The sequence below is a fragment of the Apteryx mantelli genome, chromosome 10 (genome assembly GCF_036417845.1).
Source record: "Apteryx mantelli isolate bAptMan1 chromosome 10, bAptMan1.hap1, whole genome shotgun sequence".
Lineage (NCBI taxonomy): Eukaryota > Metazoa > Chordata > Aves > Apterygiformes > Apterygidae > Apteryx > Apteryx mantelli.
In genome coordinates this window covers 22,901,443-22,927,544 of record NC_089987.1, presented here as the reverse complement: position 1 = coordinate 22,927,544, position 26,102 = coordinate 22,901,443, and the positions used below count along the sequence as shown (strand labels likewise).

General features: G+C 49.8%; 1 protein-coding gene and 1 non-coding gene across 2 annotated transcripts in view; both read left to right on the top strand.

The window, feature by feature from the left end:
- Positions 1-26,102, top strand: part of VAC14 (VAC14 component of PIKFYVE complex) — a 107,461-nt gene that overhangs the window by 8,115 nt on the left and 73,244 nt on the right. The window contains exons 3-12 of the mRNA XM_067302708.1: positions 571-738; positions 1,434-1,496; positions 2,740-2,847; positions 3,737-3,846; positions 5,328-5,434; positions 6,929-7,063; positions 7,407-7,559; positions 9,933-9,993; positions 19,195-19,339; positions 20,176-20,241. Coding sequence (XP_067158809.1) covers positions 571-738; positions 1,434-1,496; positions 2,740-2,847; positions 3,737-3,846; positions 5,328-5,434; positions 6,929-7,063; positions 7,407-7,559; positions 9,933-9,993; positions 19,195-19,339; positions 20,176-20,241 — 1,116 coding nt within the window. The remainder of the gene's footprint in view (positions 1-570; positions 739-1,433; positions 1,497-2,739; positions 2,848-3,736; positions 3,847-5,327; positions 5,435-6,928; positions 7,064-7,406; positions 7,560-9,932; positions 9,994-19,194; positions 19,340-20,175; positions 20,242-26,102) is intronic.
- On the top strand, positions 8,726-8,796 carry TRNAG-GCC (transfer RNA glycine (anticodon GCC)). The gene has a single exon. It is a non-coding gene; the product is annotated as a tRNA-Gly (tRNA).

Here is a 26,102-nt window from a genome sequence, read left to right as displayed (position 1 = left end):
AGGTACGAAGGCGTAATAACCTGGGATCCAGTTCTGTAGCAGGCTTGAATTAGAACAGAGGCGCTTGCTTGGTTTCGGCCTACTCTTGGTATGAACTTGGCTGCATCTCCTCTTGGACATCAGTCATGCAATCTCCCCTGATGCAGGCAGTGTGCCACAGGGACACTTTTTCCGTGTAGTTAGTTATTGTCCTGAAGTAGGACATTTTTGTGTCTTTCTCAAGCATGTAAGTCAAATCCAGTGTAAATAATGCTGATGGCCTTACTGAGGAGCTAAGATGAGGTGTGTTCTCAGTCCAGAAAATGCACTAGTACTTTCCTGAATCTGAGACTTCAGGCAAGAAGCCTGTGCCTGCCTGGCATCCTCCAAAATTAGATGCCTTTGTGGTTCAGAGTGAGTCAAAACTGCAGTGATATTGGGCCAAGTCTGTCCAGCATAGGTGTGCTAAGCCATCATGGACCTGAATTTTTGCAGCATGCTCTGTTCCAGGGCACATACTGTGGCAGTGCCATCTCTACTGTCTCCCTGTGACGTTGTCCTAAACTAACCAGTCTTGTTCTGTCCCATCAGGACTCTGGGCTCTACCTGAAGGAGCTGATTGAGCCGGTGCTGACGTGTTTCAACGATGCTGATAGTCGGTTGCGGTACTATGCTTGCGAGGCCCTCTATAACATTGTCAAGGTGGCCAGGGGCTCTGTCCTCCCACATTTCAATGTGCTCTTTGATGGCCTCAGCAAGGTAAGAAGCTTTCTCTCCACCACCTTGTTTTTCCTTTACTACACTAGAGTACTAAGGCTAGCTCAGTAGTCCTCTTCTTCTCTGAATCAAATGAACCAAATTAGCCAAGATTTACTTTTCAAGCACACTGGTTTGCTTTGATCCAGGTAAATCTGAAGGACCGCATGAATGGTTTCCTCAACAGCACACTGGCTGTTGGTGTTGTGGATGCTAGAGTTCACTGTAAGATACCTTTTTATCCATCCTTACCTCCAAGATGTGTTTTTCTGCTCCTTATTCAGTGGCTCTAGGAAATTAGGCTGACAGAACTGCCGCAGCCCAGGTGTCTCTGCAGCACTACAGCCTTTTTGGGTCTATAGGGTCAGAACCATGTCTGCATGTGCCTGTCTGCAGCCTGTCCCTGGAAACTTGTTTCTCTGTCAACTGAGGATGTGGCTGCTGGCACGTGAAAACCTGCCCAGCCTGGGAAGGTGATAAGCACTTCATTCCCCCTTAGGAAGTCTCTCTGGGGAGTGTCTTGGAGGCTAACTAGGAGTTGGAGATGAAGGGACTTCTCTTTGTTTCCATCCCTGTAATGCCAACCTAGAGCAACAGTCCCATGAGCCTGCTAGAAGCTCAGCTGCAGAGATGAACTCACCCCTGGGAAAAGGCCTGGGACCTGCTCTTGTAATGGCTCTTGTTTCTGTTGTTCATAGCTGGCTGCTGATCCTGATCCAAATGTCAAAAGTGGCTCTGAGCTCCTGGATCGACTTCTCAAGGTATTTGTCCGCCTGCAGCTGAGAACCCTTGGTACAGGCCATGACGCTCTGCAGGGTTGGGCACTGTTGGCACTGAGGCGTGGGCATGGACACGCAGCCTGCACCCATGTCCGCATGTGCCTCAGAGCTGCACGCTCCCTGATGCATGTGTTGTGGCAAGGTTCTTGGGACATGTCAGTCCTCTGAGGCTGCAGCTGCTAAGAGCATCCCAGCTTGGTCCTCTGGCTACTGTCAAAATGTTTCTTTCTCTCACTGGCCTTAGCCTCTCTGGGTTGAGTTTGAGGGCTAAGAGAGTTTGGTGGCAATCTCAGGCAGCTGGTTTGAGGGGCTTGCAATGCAACGTGTGTGTTTAGTTCTTAGGCGCCAGGTCTCTGGGGAAGCAAGGTTTCCACCTGAGCAGAGTTGGATCCCCATCCCAGGCATCAGAACTGCCTCTTTTGCAGTTTTTGCTTCTTTTTGTCCTCTCTCCTCTCCGCTTTTGTTCCCCTATCCCTTGCCTAAAAGAGTAACCAAGAGAAGTGAGCTGAGCTGCTCTGTGAAGAGCAGAGCTGCTGCTTCTGGTGGTTCCTTCAGTTCTAGTTCCTGTTCTGTCTGTCATGAGTTTTTGCTTGCGCAGACCTCCCAGTTCCTTTTCTGTTCCTTGGAGGTAAATGGCTCTCTGCCAGATCCTACCCCAGTCCTTGTTAGCAGAGCTGTTAACACGGTCTCCACATAGCCTGCTGCAAACCTTCCTGCTGGGAGACCCTCTGCAGAGCAGGGAATCTACTTCGCAGATCTGGAGTGAGTGACTTAGCTGTGCAGCAAAATCCACCACGCATGTGGGAGGAGCTTTAACGGAAGTCCGGGGGACTCTCCAACCACTGACACGCGTGATTACATCAAAGTTGTTTGGTCATGTGTGCAACACGCCAATGATGCATGAATCAAAGAAGCTGCCACCCTCCTGTTCAGCCAGGCTGGCACATTGCAAGTAGAAGGCTTCCTCTGTGGATACAGCTCAGTGTTACTCGCTGCCAGAGGGAATATTCCTGTCTCATCGCCTGAGCAAACCGCGTGATTCTTTCTCCCAGGAACCAACAGCCTGGAGACCTTGCTACTCTCTGGCAGACCCATGCGTCAACTGCTTGTGACCTTTTTGCTGTCACGTGACTTGAAAAAGGCAGGATGGGGATGACTGTCTGGTTGTTGGGTGTGTACCACGTGCTGGGGGTCCCTTCTGACGCTCTCTGCTTGGGTTCTGCAGGACATCGTGACGGAAAGTAACCAGTTTGACCTAGTAGGCTTTATCCCACTGCTGCGCGAGAGGATTTACTCCAACAACCAGTACGCCCGTCAGTTCATCATATCCTGGGTAGGTTTACATGGTGCCGTGTGTGTCTGCCTGCCCAAACTCTCCAGCAGCTGTGGCCTGTCAGCACCCTGTGTCTGGGCGTACAGCAGATGTTTGCAGTGATGTGTGAACAAAGGCACCTGAACTTGCTTGAGCTGTTTTTTCCAGCAGACTTTTCATTTCACTTGTTTCTTTAAAATACCAAGTCCCTATCATGTCACTGTTGCTGTGAGTGCATCATATTGCACTTCTGCCAGCCTGGTTCAGGGCTTTGAACATCAAGGTAACAAAATACGGTCTCAGCACTGCTTATATAAATAGGTATGCTGTGGTCCAGAGGTTAGAGTCTCCCAAGGGCAATGCCTGGATATTTGCTTTCAGATTGAAAGATTAAGGTAGTGCTGCAAACCCAGCCACAATGGAGTGATGCTGTTCTCAAGGAGACAAGATGTCTCTCTCCATTTGCCTCCTTGTTCCTCTGCAAGGCAAGAGCTTTCTGCTCCTACAAAGACCAGGGTTTGGGGAGAGATATGGGACCTCATGTGTCTCTGCACTCTCTCTTTCAGCCATTCGGTTTGCAACTCCAGGTCTGCCTGCATGCATCTTGGCAGTCATTCCTGATCCCTGCTTTGTTTTATAGAGTGACCAGGCAGAGCTATGATTGGAAATACATCAATTCTACAGACTTGCCTTGTATGCTAGGCCAGCATCCTTCTGAGATGGGCATCTCCATACCATCTTCTTTTTCTTTGCTCCCAGTCCCACATAGGCAGCCATGCTCCTCTTTCCTCCTGTAGCTCAACTTTGAATGCCTCACTTTTCCTCAGTACTGTGCCAGATTTGTGCTAGCGTTGTTAGTTAGCTCCTTTGAAACTCACCCATCCTATTCTTTATTCCTTCCCTGAGTTAGATCCTCGTCTTAGAGTCTGTGCCTGACATTAACCTCTTGGATTACCTGCCAGAAATCCTCGATGGGCTCTTCCAGATCCTGGGAGACAACAGCAAAGAGATACGGAAAATGTGAGTACAGAGATAGGTCAGGTGCAAGGTCTATATTTTGCTCTGGAGCTAGCATGTGCTTCCCTGCCGCAGGCTGATGCAGTGCTGTCTGTCAGTCACTTTCTTCATTTGTTTGCAATTCATGTTTATAACTCTGTAGCAAAACCACGTGCGGTGGGAGGCAGAGCAATCAAGCTGGCTTGGTTGGTGGATCAAAGTGTCCTTGTCAAGGGCCTCCCTTCCCCAGGTTGTTTTGGCTGGAGTGGCCAGAGGCATGTCATGGTCTGCTGGTGCTGTGGCACAAACTGGCTGTTTTGGCTCTGTTCACCCACTACTTTCCCAGCCCTTGCCCACAGTATCTGAGCTGTAGAGGCTGCTGTGCCCTTCTAGGGTGGGACATGAGCTCTGGCAAGTCAGTGAACAGGCCTGGAGCACAAGGGCCTCTCTCCGTGAGGCACAGTACCAAATCAGAGTCTCCTGGGTGTGGCAAAGGAGAAGCAAGAATTGCAAGCTTGCTGTTCAGATCCATTGCTGGGTTTCCAAACTCGGAGGCGTTTTGAAACGCAGGAATGGCTGGGCGTTCTCAGTGAGATCAGAGCACCTTGGCTCCGTGCACTGGGACAGAGTAACTGGACCTGTTTTGCAGGGCATAAGTGGAGAGATTGGGTTAGGTCTATGCTGCTGCCAGGCCCTACTGAATCCTCCCTGCTTCTTTGTTTTCCAGTGCGCACGTGTCTAGGAACATGTTCTGCAGTGCTGAAAGCGGGGATTGTCGGTTCCCCACCACCACCTCTGCTCTGTTCTCCTCTGTGCCCTCCACCCCAAACACACGCACTCGTTCTCAAGAGAGCATGTGTGTGCTTTTGGGGAGTTGTGGGAAAGTGCAGGGGCCTCCTGGCAGTCGTTGCCTCTGCCCTTGCTGTTGTGTGCATGGGATGAACCAAAAATGGAGCGGATACACCGGGGTCTGTAGCGCAAAGTTAACCCATTTCTTGCCCTTGCTCCAAAATCTGTCCCTCAGCTAGCATCTGGGTAAGGCTTGCATTTGCTGTTGGTGCACATGTGGGATCTGTGGTCTCTGCTTTGGGCAGAGTGAGCTTATTGTGTAACTCGAGAGCTGTGACAAAAGGGGGACGATGACACTCCATCTGCCTCACTCTTCCTGGCCCTGGCCCTGTGTAGAGGCCGCATTCCCTAACTGGGGTGGCAGAGGAGTGTGTACCACTGCTCCCAGCCCGAGAGCAGTGTCTTGACCTAAACCCCCTTCACAGTGAAAATAAAGCAAAAATGATGGGCATTGCACTGAGGTGCAGATACAAGCTTCATTCTCCAGTGAGGATCTGGGCCTGGGGAAGAAGGGGCAGCACCAGCCTCTCCAGCAGAATGAATGTATACGTGTCATGGGTCACCAGTGCCCTGTCTTCGTATGCACATAGGAGGCTGGTCTCTGCAACCTCTTTCATAGTAGAGGAATGCTAACCGGCTGTTTTGCCTCTTTTCAGGTGTGAGGTAGCTCTCGGAGAGTTCCTCAAGGAGATCAAGAAGAACCCCTCCAGCGTGAAGTTTGCAGAAATGGCCAATATCCTAGTGATCCACTGCCAGGCCTCTGGTGAGTATGCAGCAGCCAAGCTATCAGAGAGCTGTAGCTTCTGTCTCTGTGGCGGTGGAGCCAACTGTAGATTCAGGCCCAGACTTGTCTAACGGGCTGTTAACTTGCAGTTTCCTTGTGTCTGAAGAAGACACTGGAGATCCCAATATTCGCTGTGTTGTTCTAAGGTCGACGTGCTTGTGGCTGGACCTCTGCAGGGTCCTGCATCACAAGAAGTGCTTTTCAGTGAGAAGGAGCTTTCCTTCGGGGCTCTGGTAATTCCTGTCATGTGTAGGTACGCAGTATGTTTGAGGGGAAGAGAATCGTGATTATGACTGGTGGATGGTAACACTTTAGCAGAGGCTGCTTGGATCCAGCTGTTGGTTTGTCGAGGCTGCATAGCACTGCTTTTTGCCTGCAGGAATTCTGCTGATGCAGCAAACGCCTCTGTCCCACCAGGTTCCTCCTATCTTTACTAAACAAAGGACTCTTTGACATTGTGCTTACAAACTCTGCTGAGAGGTGGGGCAAGCAGCTCTCTGGTAGGAAATCTGCCTTCTCGATGTTCTGGAGCTGTTCCTGCAGCTGTCCCAAGGTCAACACTGCTGCTCTTGCACTGTTGATCCCCAGCATCTCAAATACAGAACTGGCATCCTCTTAAGTTCGCTGATGCCATGGTGCCTAAAAGTAAAACATCTAGCTCTGGATGGGATCTGCAAATACCCAGGACATCTGGAAAGATCTCCTTAGAGGCTTGCTTTGAAAAAGAACCTGTGATGGTACCAGGTGCATCTGTGGGACAGTTAAGCATGGTGTGCCTGACACTTTGTGTTAATGCTGCACTGTGGCTGCTGCAAGTCTGCTGTGTAGACAGCGGTGGAGGATTAGGGCTGCAGATTGACGTGCAGGTATTTTCTGATAAAGGTCTTGTCCTGAGCTGTGCTGATTGAGCTCAAATTGCTCCTTGAACTTTGTTGAATGGGAGTGAGTTTCCTGTGGGATCACTTATTTCAGACCAAGGCTGCTTGCTCCTGTTCAGACTGGTGTCCAATGAATTCATGCTGCTTAAGCCTAAAAATGGTCCTTATAACCCTTGACTGTCCAATAGTGAAATGCTCCCTTTGTCAGGACTTGAGGAGGTGAATAAACCCCCAGCTGTAAGAGTGAGGAGTGATGCTTGACCCAAACACACAACTGTTACAGTGGTGACAGAGCAAATATCCTTATGCTATGGGGAGCATGACAGAATACTTATAAATGAGGAAAATGCTCTCAAGGATTGAACTGGGTTAACTCTGAAACCTAATGATTGCATTTAATCTCTTACTCTCGCTGCGGCTTCAAGTTTTGTCTAGCTTCTCTGGGACTGGAGGGGAGATGGAAAAGAGCCCCTTTGCTTAGAGTGCTGCTAAAGTCCAGTCAGCCCTCTGGTTTCACATGGTACTTACCATGTTGAGTTTGCATAGCTTGCAGTGCTATCCTTTCCCTCACATCTGCTTGGCCTGTGTCTTCCAGATGATCTGATCCAGCTGACAGCTATGTGCTGGATGAGGGAGTTCATCCAGCTGGCCGGCCGGGTGATGTTGCCTTACTCCTCGGGGATCCTGACCGCTGTCCTGCCATGCCTCTCTTATGATGACCGCAAGAAAAGTATCCTTGTAACTCTGAGCTGCTGTTCCAGTGTGGATTGGACAAGCTCTAACATCTGAGCCTACAAACAGCAGCACGTCTCATTCCTGCTACACAACCAGCAGGGAAGCCCCTGACTCCTGTCCTTGTGACACACAGAGGCAGAAGGGCAGCTGCACTGCTGGAGCAGGAGGAGTCTTCCCTCCTAGGTGCTAAAAGCCCCACTGTCCCTTGGACTTGAGGGGAGTTGCAGTAATTGGGCTGGGACAGCCCTGGTTTTGTTGCAATGGCTTCTCCATGGCTGGCCAGATATGGTACCAAGCCATATGCAGGACTGCATGTTCCTTACACTGCCTCTCTTCAGATATCAAAGAGGTGGCGAACGTGTGCAACCAGAGTCTGATGAAGCTGGTCATTCCAGAGGATGATGACATGGATGAGGCAAAGCAGTCAATGACCCTGCCAGCAGAGCCCGCGTCGGAGGAATCCCTCTCCAAGCCGGAGGCAGTCTCTGGTGGTGAGTCCCTGCTTGCCTGGGCCATCTGAGGTGTGTGGTGAGGGCCAAGGGAAGGGAGGAAGGAAGAGAAGTCCTTGAGTTGATTTGGTTCCCTGGGGCAGCTCGGACACATGGGGCCACTGTACTTGCTTTGAGCTTTGGAGTCCTATTGTACAGATGATCTGCTATTGAGACAGAAACGTGTTTGGTGCTGACTTTCTGCCTAGCAGGGTTGCTGATCCAGCCTGGAGTCCAAGTGGTATTATAGTGCTGCGTTCTCTGGTGAGCACCCCCAGCTCTTCACCACACTTCACTTTGACTTAGCCATTAAATCAACCCCCCCAAAATAATTTATGGTTAGATGTTTAGGGTCTTTCTACGTAACAGCCAATGCACAGAGGGAGAGAATAGCCCATCTGTCCTGCAACGGCTGGCTTGAGAGCAGCTAGTCTCAACCAAAGGAGAGCTCAGATAGATGCGTCAGCCCTGGGAGAGTGTCAGAGCTGGTCAGATGCACATAGGAAGTGTGTGTTGCAGAGAGGTGGAGAACAGAAGGAAGAAGATTTTTTTCTTTTTGGTCTTTTCCAAATTCATGATGTTCCTAAGACCTGCATGCAGGTATCGCCCAGTCCTCCTGAAATTTCCAAAAGGCTTTAGCAGAACAGAAGAGGCAAAAGGTGACCAGCTCAACGGGAGGAGTGGAAGAGTATTCAAATGAAAAGAAACTAAACTGAGAGGGTCCTGGTGGACTGACGCCTGGAGGCAGCAGCAGCTTCAGCATTCCAGCATCCCTTTGACAGATGCTGTTGTTTCGGGATGAGTAAATGGTAGCATGCTGCTTCTGGCACATCTGTGTTACCCAAGCATATGAAATACATGTAACATTTAAATCACACTGGCCAACCTGTTTTATTCTTCTGGAGTTTCCTTTGCAGTGTCTCTGCTTGTTCAGGCCAGTGCTTCTCTGGAACACATCTGCAAATGGCTTTTGAAAAATCCTTTCGTGAGAAGCAGCAAGCAGGGGCAAATTAAATGGCTGAAAGGTTTTCTTGTAAACTGGCAGCCAGGTCTAAGGAGGGGGTGCCCGGGGCTGCGTGTGCCCACGCAGGCTGTAACCAGCCACCTCGGTGTCAGCGTGTGCGCCCCGTCTGAGCAGAGCAGCTGGCGTGGGGAGAACTCTCAGCGCAGCATTGGTGGTTCAGTGGTAGAATTCTCGCCTGCCACGCGGGAGGCCCGGGTTCGATTCCCGGCCAATGCAAGAGCTTAGTTTTTTTGAAGGGATGGAGGGGAAAATTAATGCCATATTGCAGCCGTGAGTCGTTTTTAATTCCCTAATTGTCCTGAAAAGACCTCCTTTTGTTAAATTCTATTGCAGGCATTGGGAGAACGGCTTTTGTAATAAAAATTCCAACACAAAGTTTAATTGCTTTAATACTGCAGAGTTATTCTCCTTTGGGTAGATGATACTGCACCTTGAAGCATGCAGGATCAAATAAACCTTTGATACTTTAACAGCTGAAAATCTCATCTCTTCTCCATCTTTCTGCTGATGTGGCAGTTTCACTCTGTGTAGTAGAGTCAGTTGGCACAAGGGGGCATAAAGAGTCAAGTTAATCTTGTCACGCTTTGTCACTATGCTTATAAGACCCAGTTGCTGATGGTGGCCAGCACAGGCTTCTTGACTGGCTTAGCAGTCCTGTACACTACTGCACAACTAGGAACTAGAGCTCTCTGAAAATCCCAGCAACCCCTTGCTGACAGATTTCTGGTGTCTTTAAAGCTGGAACAGCTTTGGTGGTGCTCAGCTGAGCTATGGACTTGGTCCAAGGTAGCTCTTCAGAGACCTCTGTCTAGTGCGAAGCAGAGGTTGGAAGAGCTGTTGCTTGGCTTCCATGTAGAGTCATGCTGCCAGCAGAGATGGCCAGGTGGAGATGTCCTGGTTTGGAGTCAGCCATTGCTGTGCTTTTGTAGTGTCTTGTAGCCACTAAAGGACTATGGAAGGCAGCTCTGCAGTTCTGTGCTCCTTCTTTGAGAAGGGTTGAAACTGTCAGAAGGATGTGTGTCTTGATTTGAGCAATGTATCACAAGGTTCCCAGCTCTGTAAACTGTAGGTTCCTCCTTCAACTGTGGAGGGAGAGGCCCAGTTTCCATGGGGTGCAGGTCTGAAGCTCTGCAGCTTGTGCTTTGCCTGGTGAGCGGGACCAGGTACCAGCTTTCTCCAGTGCCTAGTTCTAGCAGTGGAGAAGAGCTCGAGGAGGAGTGTAAATAAGAGAGAAGGGATCTTCAGGGGGCCTGGACCCTCTGATGATGGCTGATGCTGTCTTTGCACAAGTCCCTGCTGCTCTCTGCCTTCCCTGCATCCCACTAACTGTCTCCTTTTTTGTCTTCCCCCAGGATCTCTGGATGCCTCTAGTGACTCCAACATCAGCAACACCAGTGTCTTCACAATCACCAGGTAGAGTCTATTCACTGCTTCAAAGTGGCTTGAGAACAAGGGAAGACTTCTTGGGGCACAGACCACAGCTGACAGATACTGACAAAGCTGTGGGGGAAGCATGGTCTGGGCTGGAAAGCAGTGGAGTCTCATGGGTCAAAGTGGGATAAATGACTGGGGATGCTCTAGAGATTGGCTGGTTCTCCCTGAGGTTTTTCTAATGTGTTTGCACCAAAATGTCTCAGTTCTATGGTAAATTGAGGAATTCCTCCCTGGGGCAGGTCTGGTGAGGCAGTGGGTGTCTTGTGCATTCAGGGCGCTGCACCCTCTCCTGTCCTCAGGTCCCCTGGTCAGACATTCCAGCTAATAGAAAGGGTGAAGGTGGGGAGAAGGTGGACCGTTATCTCAAGTATGGCTCTTCTAGTTTGGCCAGAATAGGAAGAACTTGGTTACCTCCTTCCCTTGCAGGGAACCACAGGGCTCTGAAGTAGAGGAATGGCTGTGCGCTAGTCTGGCCTCTCGGCCAAAGATGCAGATGAGTACATCAACCATTTGAGGCTGGGAAAAGAGTGTAGCTAGTGTTATTCCCCACTCCTTGCTGCCGCAAACCTCTCTGAGCAGCAGTGCAGTCCTGGCAGCCTACCACAGCATGGTGCTGTAGGTCAAGAGTTTGGACGCACCTGAGCTGAGTGCAGTCCAACTCCAGTTGCTTGAGAGAAGAGGTGTCTTGGCAGTACCTGCTGCCAACCTGTCCCCCTGCCAGGCATGTGGCATTATTCAGACCCACGTCTGCAGAGAACAACTCCGCACCCAGCACGATCTCTCCCTATATCTCATCTAAATCATCTCTCCTGCAAATATACTTCTTCCCATCCAGCTGTAGGGGATTTGGTGACAAATCCATCTGTTCTTGTAACCATCTTTCCTTTCCCTTGCTGCCTGCAGTTCTTTTCCTCATAGTTCATGGTTTTCAAAACTTTATTGTGCTCTGATATATATATGTATTCTTTGCTGTGGTGCCCAAAGTAAGATGCATTACTCCAGCTGCATCCTCACCAGGAGGTCATACACACAGTATGGCTCCTAACGCATCCCAGAGCAATGTTTGCCTTCCTGCAACAATGTCAGCTTTTCAGATTTGATTCACTGTACCCTTCTGTTCCTTTTTTGCCTTTCTGCTGCCTACCCAGCTACTCCATGTTCTTACTGGTCCGCTTAATTTTTTTCCTCCTTCAAAAGTACAGATCTTTTATTTTTCTAGATTTCATTTTATGACTGTTAAATGATTTCCTCAGTTTTATTGTGATCACTGAGTTCTGGCCCTGTTCTTTGCGGTGCTTGCCAGCCTCCCACCATGCTCTGTGAAGACTCAGCCCTTAAAGTTTAGCAGGTACATAAGTGGGTGTGCATAAGGTTGAAATTTGAAAGGGAGAGAAAAGGAGAGGCAGTAAATCAAGAGGACATGAATGGACCCTCTCCTTCTTGTGTTAACTGAGTCTCTGTCCTGGAGAGCTTGCACCTGGGGGAAAGAGAGAGTGAAGGCCAAAGGGGGACAGAAGCAGAGAGAACTGAAGTGATTTGGTCGCAGTGTCACTGCAGAGCCAGGAGAAGAACGGCTGCCCAAGCTGAAGCATTCTTCTGGATCCCCAAGCATCAGGGAAAAACACCAGTGACAGCAGGCAAGGCCACCATAGAGGTCTCCTCCCATCTCTAAACTTAACAAGATGCCTGAGGGAGGCTTTTGTCCCTTATATCCCATGCTTGGTGACTGCCTTTGCAGTGTGAGTATCCTTGGCTTCTGGAAGGAGGTCTCCCATCCCTGGTGACTGGTGTGCATGTGTTAATGTGTTGACTGCACAATGGTGCGAGCTCACTGCAAAGCAGTACAGACAGGAGAGCAGGGATCTGCCTCAGCTGAGTGAAGATGAGGGAGCTAGTTTTGCAAGGAGACTTGTATATGAGCTCTCCTAAGCCCTTTTAAACAGGAGACACGAAGGAGGTTTTTTTCATGGGGTTTACCTGTCATGAAACCCATTTCCCCATCCTGTGTAAGCTCTCTGCTGGCCCAAGGTGGAGGCTTGGAAGAATTTCCCTGGTGCACCGGTTGTGGGGGATTAGCACAGGATTGTGGGGGCTTTAAGTGCCAGCAGGACTCCTGGGTATCTGCCTGGTGCTCTGTCTCTTGCCTCTGGCTCAGATATTGCTCCCACCTTGGTGCTTCCCTAACTCTCTGCTGTTGTAGCTCAGGATCTGAAAATTAGGGTTTCTGGTTTGCAGGAACATTGCTTCTTAAGAACTTGGGTTTCAGTATGGACAGGACTGATATCAAACCTCGGGCAGTTCCTGGAGCCAGGAGTTTCCTCAAATACTTGCTGAAATGGCCCTCCAAATTGGTAACTGAGGAACCTCTCCCAGGTGGCTTCAATTCCTAGAGGGGCTCCTGGGGCTGTGCTCTGCTACTAAGCTGTTGGCAAAGGCAGCCACAGTTTGGTTTTGGCCCAGGTTTGGTGGGCGTCTGAAATGGAGCATTCATTTGCAGTGGGCCTGCTTTCTTCCTCTGCTCCTGGCTCCAAGGAAGCAGGGAGTCAGCCGACTGGAGAGGTCTGGCCACTCCTGGAACGTGAACATGTGAGGGCTAGTGCTAAGCTGAACTGCACCCCTAGTGCTGCAGGAGCAGAAACCTGGAGGAGATCTCCAGTGGTCCCACAAGTTCATGTTCCCCTTGGCTTCTGACTCTGGGAGGGCTCAGTAATTTGGGACATGCATTTACAGCAGTGCACAGTTAACTCAAGAGCTAGAACAGGATGGTTGTGTTCATGCGATGCTGTGCTTGCTGATGTGCCCCACAGGAGCCAGGCGCGTGGCAGTGCTGTCACTTTGCAGGGTCAGGCTGCCTGGCCTGGACCTTGAGCTGAAGGATGAAGAGAGTTGGCACCTGCAGCCAGTTGTAGCCATAACTGACACCCGGGTGCTGGGAAGCGGCCTGTATGCTGAATGCCCGCTGGGTGTCAAGGCAGGACTGCAGGAAACAGTTTTGTTCCTTTTAAAAGCTGGAAAGTCTACAAACTGAGGAAGTTGCAGCTGCCTTTTCAGATGAAGTCACTCCTTGCTTGCATTTTTGCTAGTTCCCCCTTCTTCCCCCGGTCTCCTCTCAAGAGCAAGTGATGAAGCGTGGCCCAATGCCAGATGTCTAACTCTCACGCCCCCTTCTCCTGCCCTCCCCATGCAGTCATCTGTAGGAAGATAACACTGAAGCAATAGTGAAAGGAAGAGTACCTAGTTCAGGAGCAGAAGAGAAGAAAACTGTATAGCGTTATGTCCAAGCATCTAAAGATGCTTTCCAAGAATGTAGAAAATGACTAGGTCTGAATGGCTTGATAGATGGATGTTGGGCATGTTCCTATGGCAACAAAGTGACCCCCCCCCAAAAACACGTTGTTTGTGATCCAAAATGCTTCTGCAGTAATTGCCAGCTTCCCTTGGAGGGAGCTTCCTGGTGGCATTCTCTAGAAAATTGGGACTGTCTTTCTGCTGAGACAGAAATTGGCTCCCAGGAGAGCCTGGCTGTGCAAGGAGGATTGGAGGGGCTTAGAGAGCTGCCCCAACAGGTTTGGATTCCTGCTCTTGGCTTCTGCAGAAACTGTAGTTTGATCTAGGTGGACCAGAACTGTGTTTCAGAAAAAAACTGGAGCCTTTCCATAGCCTAACTAACGCTGTTGGTCCAGCGTTATCTGAGCCCAGAAGAGGAAGGGGAGGTCAAAATATGGCTGCTGGAGCAGAATTCTGATTCCTTCCTTCTGTCTGAAGTCCTAAAAGAGCAGATACAGATGTCTGTCCTGAATCTCTGGACCAAAATGGCTGGAAACTGTTGCAATTAGAATAGCCTAAAACATAGTGTTTCAAGAGGTCAAGATTTGATCAGTTTGAGACCACTTTCCAGCCAGGCTGCTGAGCCGACAGGCAGGCATGTCTGGCAAGCATTCAGAAGGGTTGCTGGTGTGGCCTGGGTTAGATACAGAGAAGTTAAACAAGGGTGCTGGGACCAACATCCTACACCAAGCTAAATAAGGCACAGGAGGCCTCCAGAACAGCCTTTATGGTTCTTACTGATTCAAGGAAGACTTCTCATTTTGGATGATGTTCAGGGATACGTGGACACGCAGAGCGATGTGTTGAACAAAGCAGGTCTCAGGCGGCATAGCCTGTTACCCTAGGTCTGGGTAGGCAGTGAAGTACAAGGCTCTAATTCAGAGGTCCGGCAGTCTTTGTCCCGAATGACTTGTCTAGTCATGCTGTTATAAGGTCTCAGAGGAGTGTGCTCCATGGGTGGATGGCTTTTTGCTTCCCCAGTCTGGGGTAACACAGTTTGAATCATCCAGGGACTGCGCTCTGTAAGCTTGCTGTGTGTGCTGGCTGGCAAGCGTGTGGTGTTGTATCTTGTCTTCTTGACTTGTGCTGTTCCCCAGCCCTGCAGCTGGGGCCATGTTGCCTGCCCAGGCAGGCCTGGTGACCTTGAGACATTGCTTCAGATCCCAGCTCAGCAGCTTGTGATCTGATGTGCCCCTTGGGCTGGACTGACAGCTTCTGGGAGGTTTGAAATGCACGTGCCCCGTATGCAAGCTATGAGAACAAGCATTGTGGGCTGTCTCCCCAGCAATTGGGAACACCGTCTTCTCTAGTACGGCCAGATGTCATTCTTGCTGCGTGTTGCTCTGTGGAGAGGGCAAATTGCTGCCACGTGGCAGAACTGTCCATGGCTGTGCTTAGATGAGACTTCTTAGTTATGGTATTTACGGCTCAGTACAATCTAAAATTGCTGCTGAAAGTCGCTGAAGCCTGATGGCCAGAGCCCTACATGCCTTGGGGATGCAGCCAGCAAGCTGACTGTCTCCAGGTGAGCGAGGGGCCCATGCCGTAGCAGCTTGCAGGAGCTCTTTGAACATAGGATCAAGGTGGCAAACACACTGTGCTTGAGTAGGTGCAAGAGGGGTGGAGGGTATGAATGTGGCCGGCTGCTCAAGAGCATGGTGGGGATGGTTGGCAGAAGGCAGTGCGGTGGCTCGTTCTGAGCTCTCATACCACGCCTGCCTTGGAGGCCTGTTCTCTGGCTCCAGCAGCATCTGCTTCCCAAGGCAACACAAGCCTCAAGGCCTTGCTGCAGCTTTTGGGTCCCATGTAGCTTCTTGGGGAGACTCCACCCATTCCTCCTGTCCAGCCTGGACTGAAGAGAGGGGTTTCCTTCTTTGCCCTGAAGAGTTAACAACCTCCGGCTGCCAGTCGAGTGGATGAGGCATTGAGCAGGGAGTGGTGAGCTGGACTCTGGCTCTGCCCATCCCCAGCCAGGGGACCGTGGGCACATCGCCCCCAGCCGCTGTCTTGATTTACCACGTGATCTCTTTGGACTGGGTGCCTCTGCCTCAACCTGCCCTTGAGCCTCATAGCTTACTGGGAGGGCAGCTAATGCTCATGTTATGAGCACTTCCAGTACTTGGAGGCTAGAATTTGCAGTAAGCAGAAAGAAGCCAAGAGCACTGAAATGAGAATGACGGAGTGTCAGAGGGTGACAGCTTGTGGGACCGATAGCAGAGAGCCGCTATTTACCTCCCGGCCACTGGCTCAAGCCGGTTCGGAAGCACAGCTGCCAGCTCTTAGGGGATATGCCCTTGTGACTTGGACCACAATGAAAGGACCTGGATATTTCCATCCTTGGCAAGTCAGCTTGCTGGGCCTGCTTAAAGGCTAGGGCCTGGCCTGGGGCTTAACCTCCAGATGGGGTCAGGAAAGCAGCTGGGCAGGGCAGCAGGCCAGGAGGGAGATGACAGCTCAGATGTTGGCAGAGAAAAAACAACCACTGGAGAGCGAGATGGCACAAGTGCTTGAATAAAGTGAAGGACTGAGAAAACGAATTGGTAAGGGAAATGGAGTGAAAAATGTTGCTGTGCAGTGTTGCAGGGGGAGGGCAGCGTAACACTAGTGGTTTGTTTGAAAGTGTTAAGCCTTGTCCAGAAGTGGAGGAGCAGTGGAGGAATTGAATGCGCTTGGAAAGTGAGCTCCGTTCCCATTGCTGGAGGATGCTTCCTGAGATCAGGGGACATGCTGGGAGGTTACCCTACCACCACACAGACTGAAGAGAAGGCACCACGATCCAGAGGTGAGAGCCTGGTGCAGCTCACCCTTGCTAAATTCACCAGCGGACATGTACTTACTGTAACACGCTAACCCTGGAGGAGGTGCCAGGGCTGCATTAGTCCTCTGAAGCAGCAGAACAGAAACTAGGGTGGTGGGTTAGATGGAAGCAATTGCATCTGACATCTGCCCTGCCACAGATGTTGATGCTGGGAGCCTGTGTGACAAGCCGAGAGGATTGTGTTAAAGCAATGCCATTACTGTTCTTCTTAAGCTCCCGCTTCAGGCTGGCTGCGGATTAAGAACAGGGATGCACAAGCAAGCTGTGGAGCCTGCTTCAGAGCCACAGCAGCGCTTACTGTATTTGACTGGCATCCTCCTCCGTGGAGTGGCGGTGGCCCACGTAAATCCAGTGCCCTTCCATCTCCGAGCCAGCCAGTGGAGGAGCATGGTCACTGGAAGCGTGCCAGGGGCTTGTGGGGAGGACTGGCAGAGGCCTGCTGGAAGTAAAGTCTTGCTGGACAGAGCAATCCTTAGCCCAAATTCAGATGTTCAACTGACCTTGTCTTCAGGTCTGACTAAATAGGCTTCTCCTTTGCCCACAGCCCCCCTGAAGGTTTCTCCTGGCAGATGGGGGGAGCAGATAGCCGACGAAGGCTGTCCATGGAGTTTTGCCCAGCTGCGATCCCTTCTGGCAGCAGGCGAGCCCAGAGGAACCGCAGGGCTGCGGGTGTGTGATGTTGGGTTTTAGCCTTGCGCGTCGTTGTGCCGTGCTGCTCGGGGCTGGCTGGCCCCGGCAGAGCCTCAGTGACGGCAGAGCCACCTCTTAGGGTCTGCCATGGCTTCCTGGGCAGGTGGATTCTGACTTGAGCCTCTCCGTCTCTGCCCACGACGCTCCCCTTTGTGTGTGCCATATCACTAGGAAATGGTTTTGGATGAGCTGAAAGCCTTCTGCACAAGCAGGCCTGGAAATGGCTTGTTGTTGTTTCTGTGTTGACAGAAGTACAGTTTCCTCCTTTAACTGTGGCACACCAAAATGTGCTGCAAACAGCGCCTCTGCTCCCCCCATCCACGCTGCGTGCCTTAGAGCAGCACAGAGCTGATACATGCGGTGGTGTTGAGGGCACCTCAAAATCAGCCAGCCCCTTAACCCACACTCTCCTCCTCTGCACCATCCTTTCCAGCCTCTTTCCTCTGAAAATACTGGGCACGTTTCCCTTGTTATCCTGGGGCTTTTCTATCATGCACAGGCAATGCATATTTTGGTGTAGAGATGTAATCAGGTCAAGGATTTGTACTCCTCTTCAATCAGGAGCTTCTCACTCGTATCAGGTGGATAACAGGCTGTGCTGCTGTAGAAGGAAGCTGATTCTGCAGGAAAACTAGCCTTACCAAAAATGGCTTTGTGAGATCAGCTTCGCAATTGAACTTTCCACGTGGCTCCATGGACACTAGCACCAGGACAAGGGAGGGAGCAGGAATACAGAGCTGGGGCAAGGGGGAGAAGTGCAGGACTGCTCTTTTCAGCAGGTTCAGAAATACCAGTTCAGACTGGCCAAGCTGCCTGTGATGCTGCTCCCTTAGAGAACCCCTCTCCCAAACTCCCCTTACTCTGGTTGTATTGAGACCTCCAAGAGGAAACTTCCTAAATGGCCAGAACACATCCCTCCTTCCCCTTGATTCTGCGCATTTGATTATTTGGCCCTTGGCTGTTGTTTGCAACATCAAAGCTAAACTCATTCAAACTGAAAATGCAATTTGAAGGCTCAAACGTCTGTTACGTGATATAGATCAAGGAGCCTGCTATATGCAGAGCTATTAGGGGACAGGGCCTCCTCATCTTGCCCTTGTAACATGTGTCCTGGGGAAGATCAAATCCTATTAAGCAGCAGTTCTACTTGCAAATTATACCATGAGAAATTTGCCCGTTAGGATTTCTTATCAAACAAGATGCAGAGGAGTTCTGCGCACACTAGAATGTCTGCAAAAGTTCAGCCCAGCTTTGAAGAATTTGTTAGCTTGGGTAGGACAGAAGGGACTTAGCCCTTGCTCTTCAATGCAGCTATCTCTTGGAGGTCTGTTTCAGCCATCTTCTCATAACTGGGTTTTCATTGAGGCCAGCTGGTCCTGTGCAACAAGCCCTTCCCACCTCCTAGGTAGCAAGGGCTTTCGTAGCACCCTTGCGAAAAGGCCCAGGGATGTGGGTCGCAGGGGTAGGAGGCGTTGCAGACGCTGTGCAGTAGACTTCAGGATCAGAAGCTGGATAAAGAATAGTGTAACGTGACCTCTCCTGCTTTGGGGTCTCCTGTGCATAGTAAACAACAGCTGTTGGTTAACAGGTCCCAACTGTTTGGGGGGAAAAACGGAAAGTTTTTCAGCACAGTGTGACCTAAGGGTCTGCAGTTCCATCAGCATTATAAAGAAAGTAATATCCTGGTGAACTAAAGGAGTTGTTACTTTTGTCCCCAGCTGATGACCAAAGGTTGTCCTCATCATTCATCTTGGCAGTGGCTTTTGGGAAACAAGATGACATTCTCAAAGCAGCCTTGTAGCCAAGAGTTATAGCCCCAAAACCACTGCCAACCAGGGCACCGTCTGCAACCCTTGGTGGGAGTCTGCTGGGATTAGTGGAGACTGAATGCTCTCGCCTGTTTGGGTGTCTTCATGAGATGAAGTTTGAGGTGGAGACGTTCTCTGGAGATGTTTGAACTGATTAGCTTAACTTGGATTCTGAATGCATTTTTTGGACCTTAATTTTTCTTCTTAATTCTTGTTGGTTTTGGTGTGCTGCCTTATCTCTCACTGTGTTTCCCATTCTTGTAATTCTAGTCAGAAACTACTTATATCATATGGGCAAACCTATGCTCTTTTGACCTAGGGCATTTTACTGTTCATATCCTTCCCTTTGGCCCAGAGCAGATATTAGAAAGATGTAAAGACTCATGAAAGGTAGCAGTAAGGAGCAGCAGACCAAACACGGGTGAGGCTGTACAGTAGGAGGAATTGGAAAGCCAGGGCAGCCAGGCCAGAGCTATTTACTGTAGCCATCTGTGTGTTGCAACTCTCTTTTCTTAGTTCCCCCTCCTTTCTGTGCAGCTCCGAGAGGATCCCGGTGACCCTCAACCTGGATGGAATAGTTCAGGTGTTGGATTGCCACCTTCATGACACGTCTATTGGGATGATGACTAGAATTGCAGTCCTGAAGTGGCTCTATCACTTGTACATCAAGACTCCTCGTAAGGTAAGTCTGGGGCTTGGCATGTGAACCTGTTGCTTCCTCATGGGACTGAGCTACACCTCCCAGCATATTTGTGTTGGAAAGGGGTATCCAGACTCAGCCTTTGGTCTTTGCTCCAGTGGGACCTGGGTCTGGAACACCTGGAGGTGCTACTGGAAGGTGAAGAGCCATATTGAATTACCATGGAGCACCCACTGCTGGAATAGCACAGCATTGTTGGAGGATTAGAAATAAAATGCTGGAGTGTGGGGGCTTGGCAATAAGCCCCGAGGTTGAAGTCAGTCAGTGGGATATAGCTCTGGCATAGCTGTACAGGGAAAGAGTTGGATGCCTGGCTCCAGTGATGGCTCTTGATCCTCATGGCAGTCATCAGCCTTAGTGACTCTCGGTCATGGGCCTTTGTGGTTATCGCTCTGGTGATCCAACATGTAACTGGTACAGCTGTGCTGTGCTGCTCCAAAAGCAGATCTGTCTTCAGATGGACCCCAAACAGCCTAAGTTCCTGTATGTGGCCCAAGGCAAGCTATTAGAAAGGGAATCACTGTGAATCTCTTCTGGGCAGGGGAAAGAAGTGACATTGTATCCTAGGCTAAAAATTTTGCCTTTGAATTGGCTGTAATTATCTTGGTAGCATCGTAACCAAATGTCTACATGCCTTTTCTGTGAAGGCTTTCTTAGCAGATGCTGCTAGATACCTAGCTAGCTTAAGAGAGAAGAGCTCTCCAGGTAAGATGGAAAACGTTGATGAAGCTTTCAGCAGCCTCCCATGGTACAAGAGGGTCCTTGGCATGTGGTGATCTGGCCTGTGTGACTGATGCCATTTATCTTTCTGGTTCTAGATGTTCCGACACACCGACAGCCTCTTCCCCATTTTGCTACGGACTCTCTCAGATGAGTCAGATGAGGTGAGTACTACAGAAGTCCTCCTGGGAGCTTGCCACCTCCATATCCATCCAAACTCTGGATCAGCTTTGTCTGGTACAGTTGGGTTGAACCTAGGGCTTTCCTGGAGGTTGGCCAGTGTTGGCACCGGGGAATTTAGACCTCTTGGCTGAACTAACCATGACCCAATGCAGCTTGGCCTCCCTGAGCCCACAGATAACAGGCTGCACTCATACCCAGCTGCAAGTCCTCCTTTCTCAGTTAGACAAGCATGTGTTGGACCTTCTGCCTGCGTAAGCCTTCCTCCTTTGAGGGCTCTTCCCTAAATGCCTACTAATAACAGTTGATTTTTGCCACAGCCTGTTCTGGGAAAACAGCTATGGCTGGGATTCAAGTCCCAGAGCTGGTGTCTTTTCCATGGTGCCAGGTGCATGGCTGATTCTTGGTCAGCTTCTTGGTGAGTGTGGGAATTAGGATGTCCTTGTGACAGTTTGAGATCAGGGCAGGAAAGCGTTTCCTGCTAAAATCAGAGTAGAGACAAAATTCTGAGAGCTGAATGCTGCTTTTCATGTGAGGTAGTTAAGCAGACCCCACCACTTGAGGGGCACAGTGTCAGCTTTGCCTGACTGGAGCTGTAGTAAATGCCAAAGAGCCTTATCTCCGCTTACGTTTCGCCAGAGACTCGCTGCTGCTGAGCTACCCCCTGGCAGAACATGTGCCCCTCCTCCGGTTTGACAGAAGAGGCAGTGCTTGCGTGCAGTGTGAGTCGTGATGCCCAAGGCGTTACTCAGACCCACGTGATTCAGGCTCTGGGTTACGCTTTTTTCTTTAGCCCCTTTCAGTGTCCTTTGACTCAGAAATCAGACGCTACCTCATAGTCTGTGTCAACATGCCTTTGAGACATCCTCTGAGCAACCATGCTGGGCCTGACTGGTGTGAACAGCAGCGTGAGGGGAGAGCTTGGCTAGCACAGTTGTTGTGTTGGCCCCGTATGCTGAGGTTTGGAGCAGAGCTAAGGAGAACTTGTCACATGAGTGTCTGGGGCTTACATTTACCCAACAGATTGCGCTTTACGGGTGGACCTTCTCTGCAGGTAGACCTGTACAAAGCGGGCAGGTGAGCCAGCTTGCTGCCTCCTTACTCATGGGGACCCACTGCCAGCACAATCAGACAAACGGATGGTACCCCTTGAAGAGGGGAAGCACTGAGATTCGGGCGCTGGGTTCAGATGCTGGCTCCTGGGGGCAATGGGGAATACACTTGATTCTCACCCCTTTATGAACTCCCCTTGGGGAGAATGAGATGGGATTTTAACTCTTGTGGTCCATTTTGAAGTTCTTAAAGCTAAGAATAAATCTCAATCCATGGGCCCAAGCCTGTTGTGGACCCGTGCTTTAGGAGTTAGTTTCCTGGCTAGCTGTTTGCCATCTCTTTGTTAGATTTGCAGTGACATCAGGTTGGCTAGCAACCACTCAGCTCAGAAGTGAGCAAAAATAATCATTTAGTGATGAGTGAGGGCCCAGCTTCTGGCCCCTTGCTGTGGCTCAGCTTTCTGGGCTCCCTGGTTTGCTTCCTGGTGCTTGCCTTGGTGTTCCTAGTGTGGTGCTTCTCATCTCTCAGGATGCTCCCCTTCCTGAGATGCTGTGGCTCTTTTGTTTCCTTTTCTTTCCTTCTCACCCCTTTTCTCCCATTCCATCCTTTTCAAACTCATTCTCTTTTTCTCCCCCTCCCCATCACATTCTAGAGTATTTCTAGTGTTTGGGCAGAATACTGGCAGTTTTGACACACAGTTGGCCCAGATGCTGGTAGCACTTCTAGCATCAGCTGGCCTGCATTTAAATACATATTGCACAGACCTGCAGATGGTCCTTGACACTCTCTCAGGCCAGACCTTCCTGGTGGATTAAAAATCATGCAATATCTGCTTTGGATTGCATGCTCAGGGCATAGTACCCTAACCCACAATAAATCCCATGCGTAAGGGGATTGTTGAGAGAGGAGGGAGGGGAGTAAGTAATAGCAAGGGAATGACTTGCACTTGCAAAGGCAAGTGACTGCCTGGCCACTTTCCATACCCTGCTGCTTACAATGCAAACATTTCCGAAAGAGTCCCCAAGCACACATCTGCCTTAGCAATGCTCTAGAAAGCCTGCATCTTGCAGATAGTCTCTCCAGCTTGGCAGGAGATTGCAATGAGTCATGTTGCAATTACACTGGTTATTAATATTTGAAAAAAACAGTGAAGAAAGAACCCTGGTGATGCATTTCCTCCATGTGACATAACTGGGAATGGCTCAAAAGTAATTTTAAGCTGATTTATTTAATCCTGTCTTCTATTTATTTAAATCTTTTTTTTTTTAAGGAAATCCATAGACAAGTCAATCCATTAAACATCACGACTCAGCTGGCTCCCAGTCAGATTTGCTACTCTATAGAGGAAATAGAAATGACCAAAATAATAGGGTTTCGGGGGTAAGCATTTTTGGTAGTGATGAGGACAAACTGAGAAAGCTAACCTGAAATGTCCATGCCTATTAGAACTGGGGATGTGGGGTGCTCTGTAAACCATGATAGTTCTGCCTTGGGTTATTCCCTGTTCTCGGAAACTTCACAGTATTTGTATGCATGCTCTGGTTGTTCTGGAGCAGATTGAGATCCCAGGAGCTCTTAGCTAATGGACTGGGGATTGCCAGATTAGTGCAGGGGGTTTGTCTGCAGTCCTGAGATTGTCGGTTCTCAATGGTAGCAATCCATCCCTCTTCCAGGTTATGCTCCATGTGTTGTGTGCTGCAGCATAGGGTGTACACACACCTTGAGCTTTTTTGCTATGCCTTCATCCTGTTACGCTGCCCTCCCCTAGGGAACTTGGCTCCATGTTCTCTCCAGCAAGGCTGAACATCCTCTTGAGGTATTTGCAGAGTCCCTGACCCTCCTCCACAGTTTGGAGGCTAGCTGTCACTCTCCTGATGCACCCTCAAGCTGTCTTGGAGCAGTTATCTTTCACCAGCTTGTCACCAAAGGAGAATCTGGCTTTGGAGAGTCTGTATTAATCAGGGTTTGGTGTCAGCCTGAAAGGCCATGCTTGGGTGCCTTATTTTTAGGCTGTTTTTCCTGAGCTGCTCCGAGTCTCTCTGTGCGCTTGCCACAAATAGTCTGGCCCAAAACAAGGAGAGACTTGCGCTGGATGGAGCTGGGTCCATGCCCTTTAAGTTGTCATGCATGTTTTTAATGTTTGAGTAGCACAAGGTGTTGCACCACCTCCACCATGCTGAACAGGGGCCAGTATCTCATGAGACATCTGTGGCGTACTGAGTCATCTCTGCCTTCTCTGTTGTTCCTCTTCTTACCCAGTTCTCTAGTGCCAGTAAAGAAATGGTCAAGAGATCTAGTTAAGATTCAGAAATTCAGTGCAGCACAGAAAAGTTGGAGTGAAGCTGAAGCAAGCAATTCCCTTTGATGTGTAGAAGCAGCGGACAATAGTCAGGATACAAAATTCATAGCTCTAAGATCTTATACTGCTGCACTGCGTCACCTCACACAGGTTCAACACATACTTCCTTGGCAGGGAGATGCCCTTTTCTGCATTTCTGCATATGTTTGAGGTCTGGTTTTGAAGGCAGTCTTTAAAAACACTGGTTAAAATTTGATGTGGTTAAAAACTTTCCTGCAAATCCAAGACTAACAGAATTCTGGTGGAAATGTATTTTTCTGCACAAGCTGTTCCTTCCATCAGTAGTACTGTGTAAATCTTGCAGCCCTGACACCTGCTTGTGAGAGCTTGAAAAGGAGATGCTAGGAAAAGGGAAAGGGAGGATTTTTACTGTCAAAACCCAAATGCCCTTTGGGAAGACGTGTCTCAGGTTAAATGCACTGCTGCTGATGGGCACTGCTTAAAGGAAGTGCTGCTCTTCAGGTTATCTGCCTCTGTAAGCTCCTATCGCAAAGGTAGTTCCTAATATAGCTATTCAGTTCACTTGGTACTTCCCCCAGCTGGCTCCCAGATACTATGTCCAGATGACAGCAGGCAGTGCGGGGATTTCTGAGGAAAAACTTACAACAATGGCATTTTTGATTTTCTTGGTTTGCTTTGTTTCTCTTTCTCCAGCTCCAAAATGGGGTTGTTTCCCTACAGTTGAACATGTTCCTTTTTTCTTATCTGCTCCCATCAATCTTGCCGTGGGTTGGAAGCTGTGCTGGGACTTTTGTCTGACTCATGCAGGAATGACGCACTGAAGGTGGAGTTGGTGTCTGATGTGAGGCAGGATAGACTCCTGGCTTCCTCTAAGCTCTGCTCATCTGAAAACCTACCTGCCTTTATGCAGTGGCTCCGAATACAGCAAGAAATGATTTCTTAGCTTGCTGTTTGTAACTGTATATCCTAGACCGTCCTTCCTAAGTGTGCTCCTGGCACCGTTAAAACAACGGAAAGTGGGTACCTTTTCACTGAGAGGGGTTATCTGAACCTGGGCAGAAGTAGATGCTGTCCTGCCACAGGCACCTGCTGCGGTTTTGGACAAGTTAAGTGTCCAAAACACCACAGTGGTGTTTTATTCCCCATTGGCAGAAATCTGATGCGAAGGCAAATGCTGAGATAGCTTTGAGCATAGGAAATACTACAAATGCCAGTCTCTCCTCTGTCACGTGAGCTGGTCAATTGGAGAGCAGGACGGAGGAAAGGGGACACCAAAGAACAACTGTGGTGTCAAAAAGGAGCAAGTGGCAACACGTGCCTTTTCCTGGTCAGACAGGGAGCCGAGAGAGGTGTGCCAGCAATGCTGATCTCTTGGGCCAGGAAATCCTGCAGTTACCTGCCTGGCTGTGTCAGTTCTCACCACATCAGTCTTCACTGCCATCACAGGCTTTCAGCCATCTCTGATCTTTATTGGAGTTGGAAACTTGTTAAAGAGGAGCTGGAGCTGGGAACCAATGGCAGTATTTGAGGCAGGGCAGTGCAACCAAGTGGGAGTTGTTGCGTGTCGTGTTTAGCGTGGCTAGTTCACGTCCACCAGACTACACGTTCTTGCTGTGAAGGTAGTGATGAACTTGAACGTGTGCATGACTTGCGTGTACTCAAGCCAACGTCTCTGTGACAGGCTGAAACATTTTGTCCCTCTCTCAGGTTGCCAGTATTAAATTAAGAGGGGAGGAGGAATCCCAGCTATTTGACATTTTGATGCGGCGTCAGCTTTTTTTCTGTATGGTGCTGTATCGATATCCGTATCTCTCCTTCACTTTTAACATCTCTACCATACCGCCCTTCCTACATGACTTGCTGCTGCAAAGACCTGATTTCTGGCCTGTTCTCTGAGCTTTGCTGTCACACTAAATCCTGGCAAACTTCTCCCATTGCGCCTCTGATTCCCAGTACAATGAAGCGGAACAAAAGATTGTGCCAACGTGAATAGCCGTCTTAGTTTGGTTTGGTTTTTAGTTTTGCTCTGTTGGTTTTAGGTCCATTGTGCTCCATCTCTCAGCCTTTAATTTGCCACTGCCGAAATATTGTGGCCCCATGCAAAGCAGGGAGCATAAAATAAAGCCTGTGTGAAGAGAACATGGGGGAACTTAACATGACCTGCAGTTCACTTCCTTGCTCTTTTGTTCGGGGCTTGGGTGCAGCTTTATTTATTGCTGGGGCACCTAAAGTGCTTTTGGTGACAATGTGCCGGGATCCTGTCCCAAACAAAACCTGTAGGCTGGTGTGTGGGAGTGAGAACGCACAGCCAGAAAGTGGCTGACTCCGTGGCAATTAGCAGATGGGGCTGGTTAACTCGGCTGCTGGGACGGACAACGTGTGCGCGGGCTCACTTTGTTCTGAGGTGGGATAATTTCCTGCCTGTGCAAGGGGGAGGTGAGCTTGCATCTTGCTGCAGCTGATGCGAGCTCG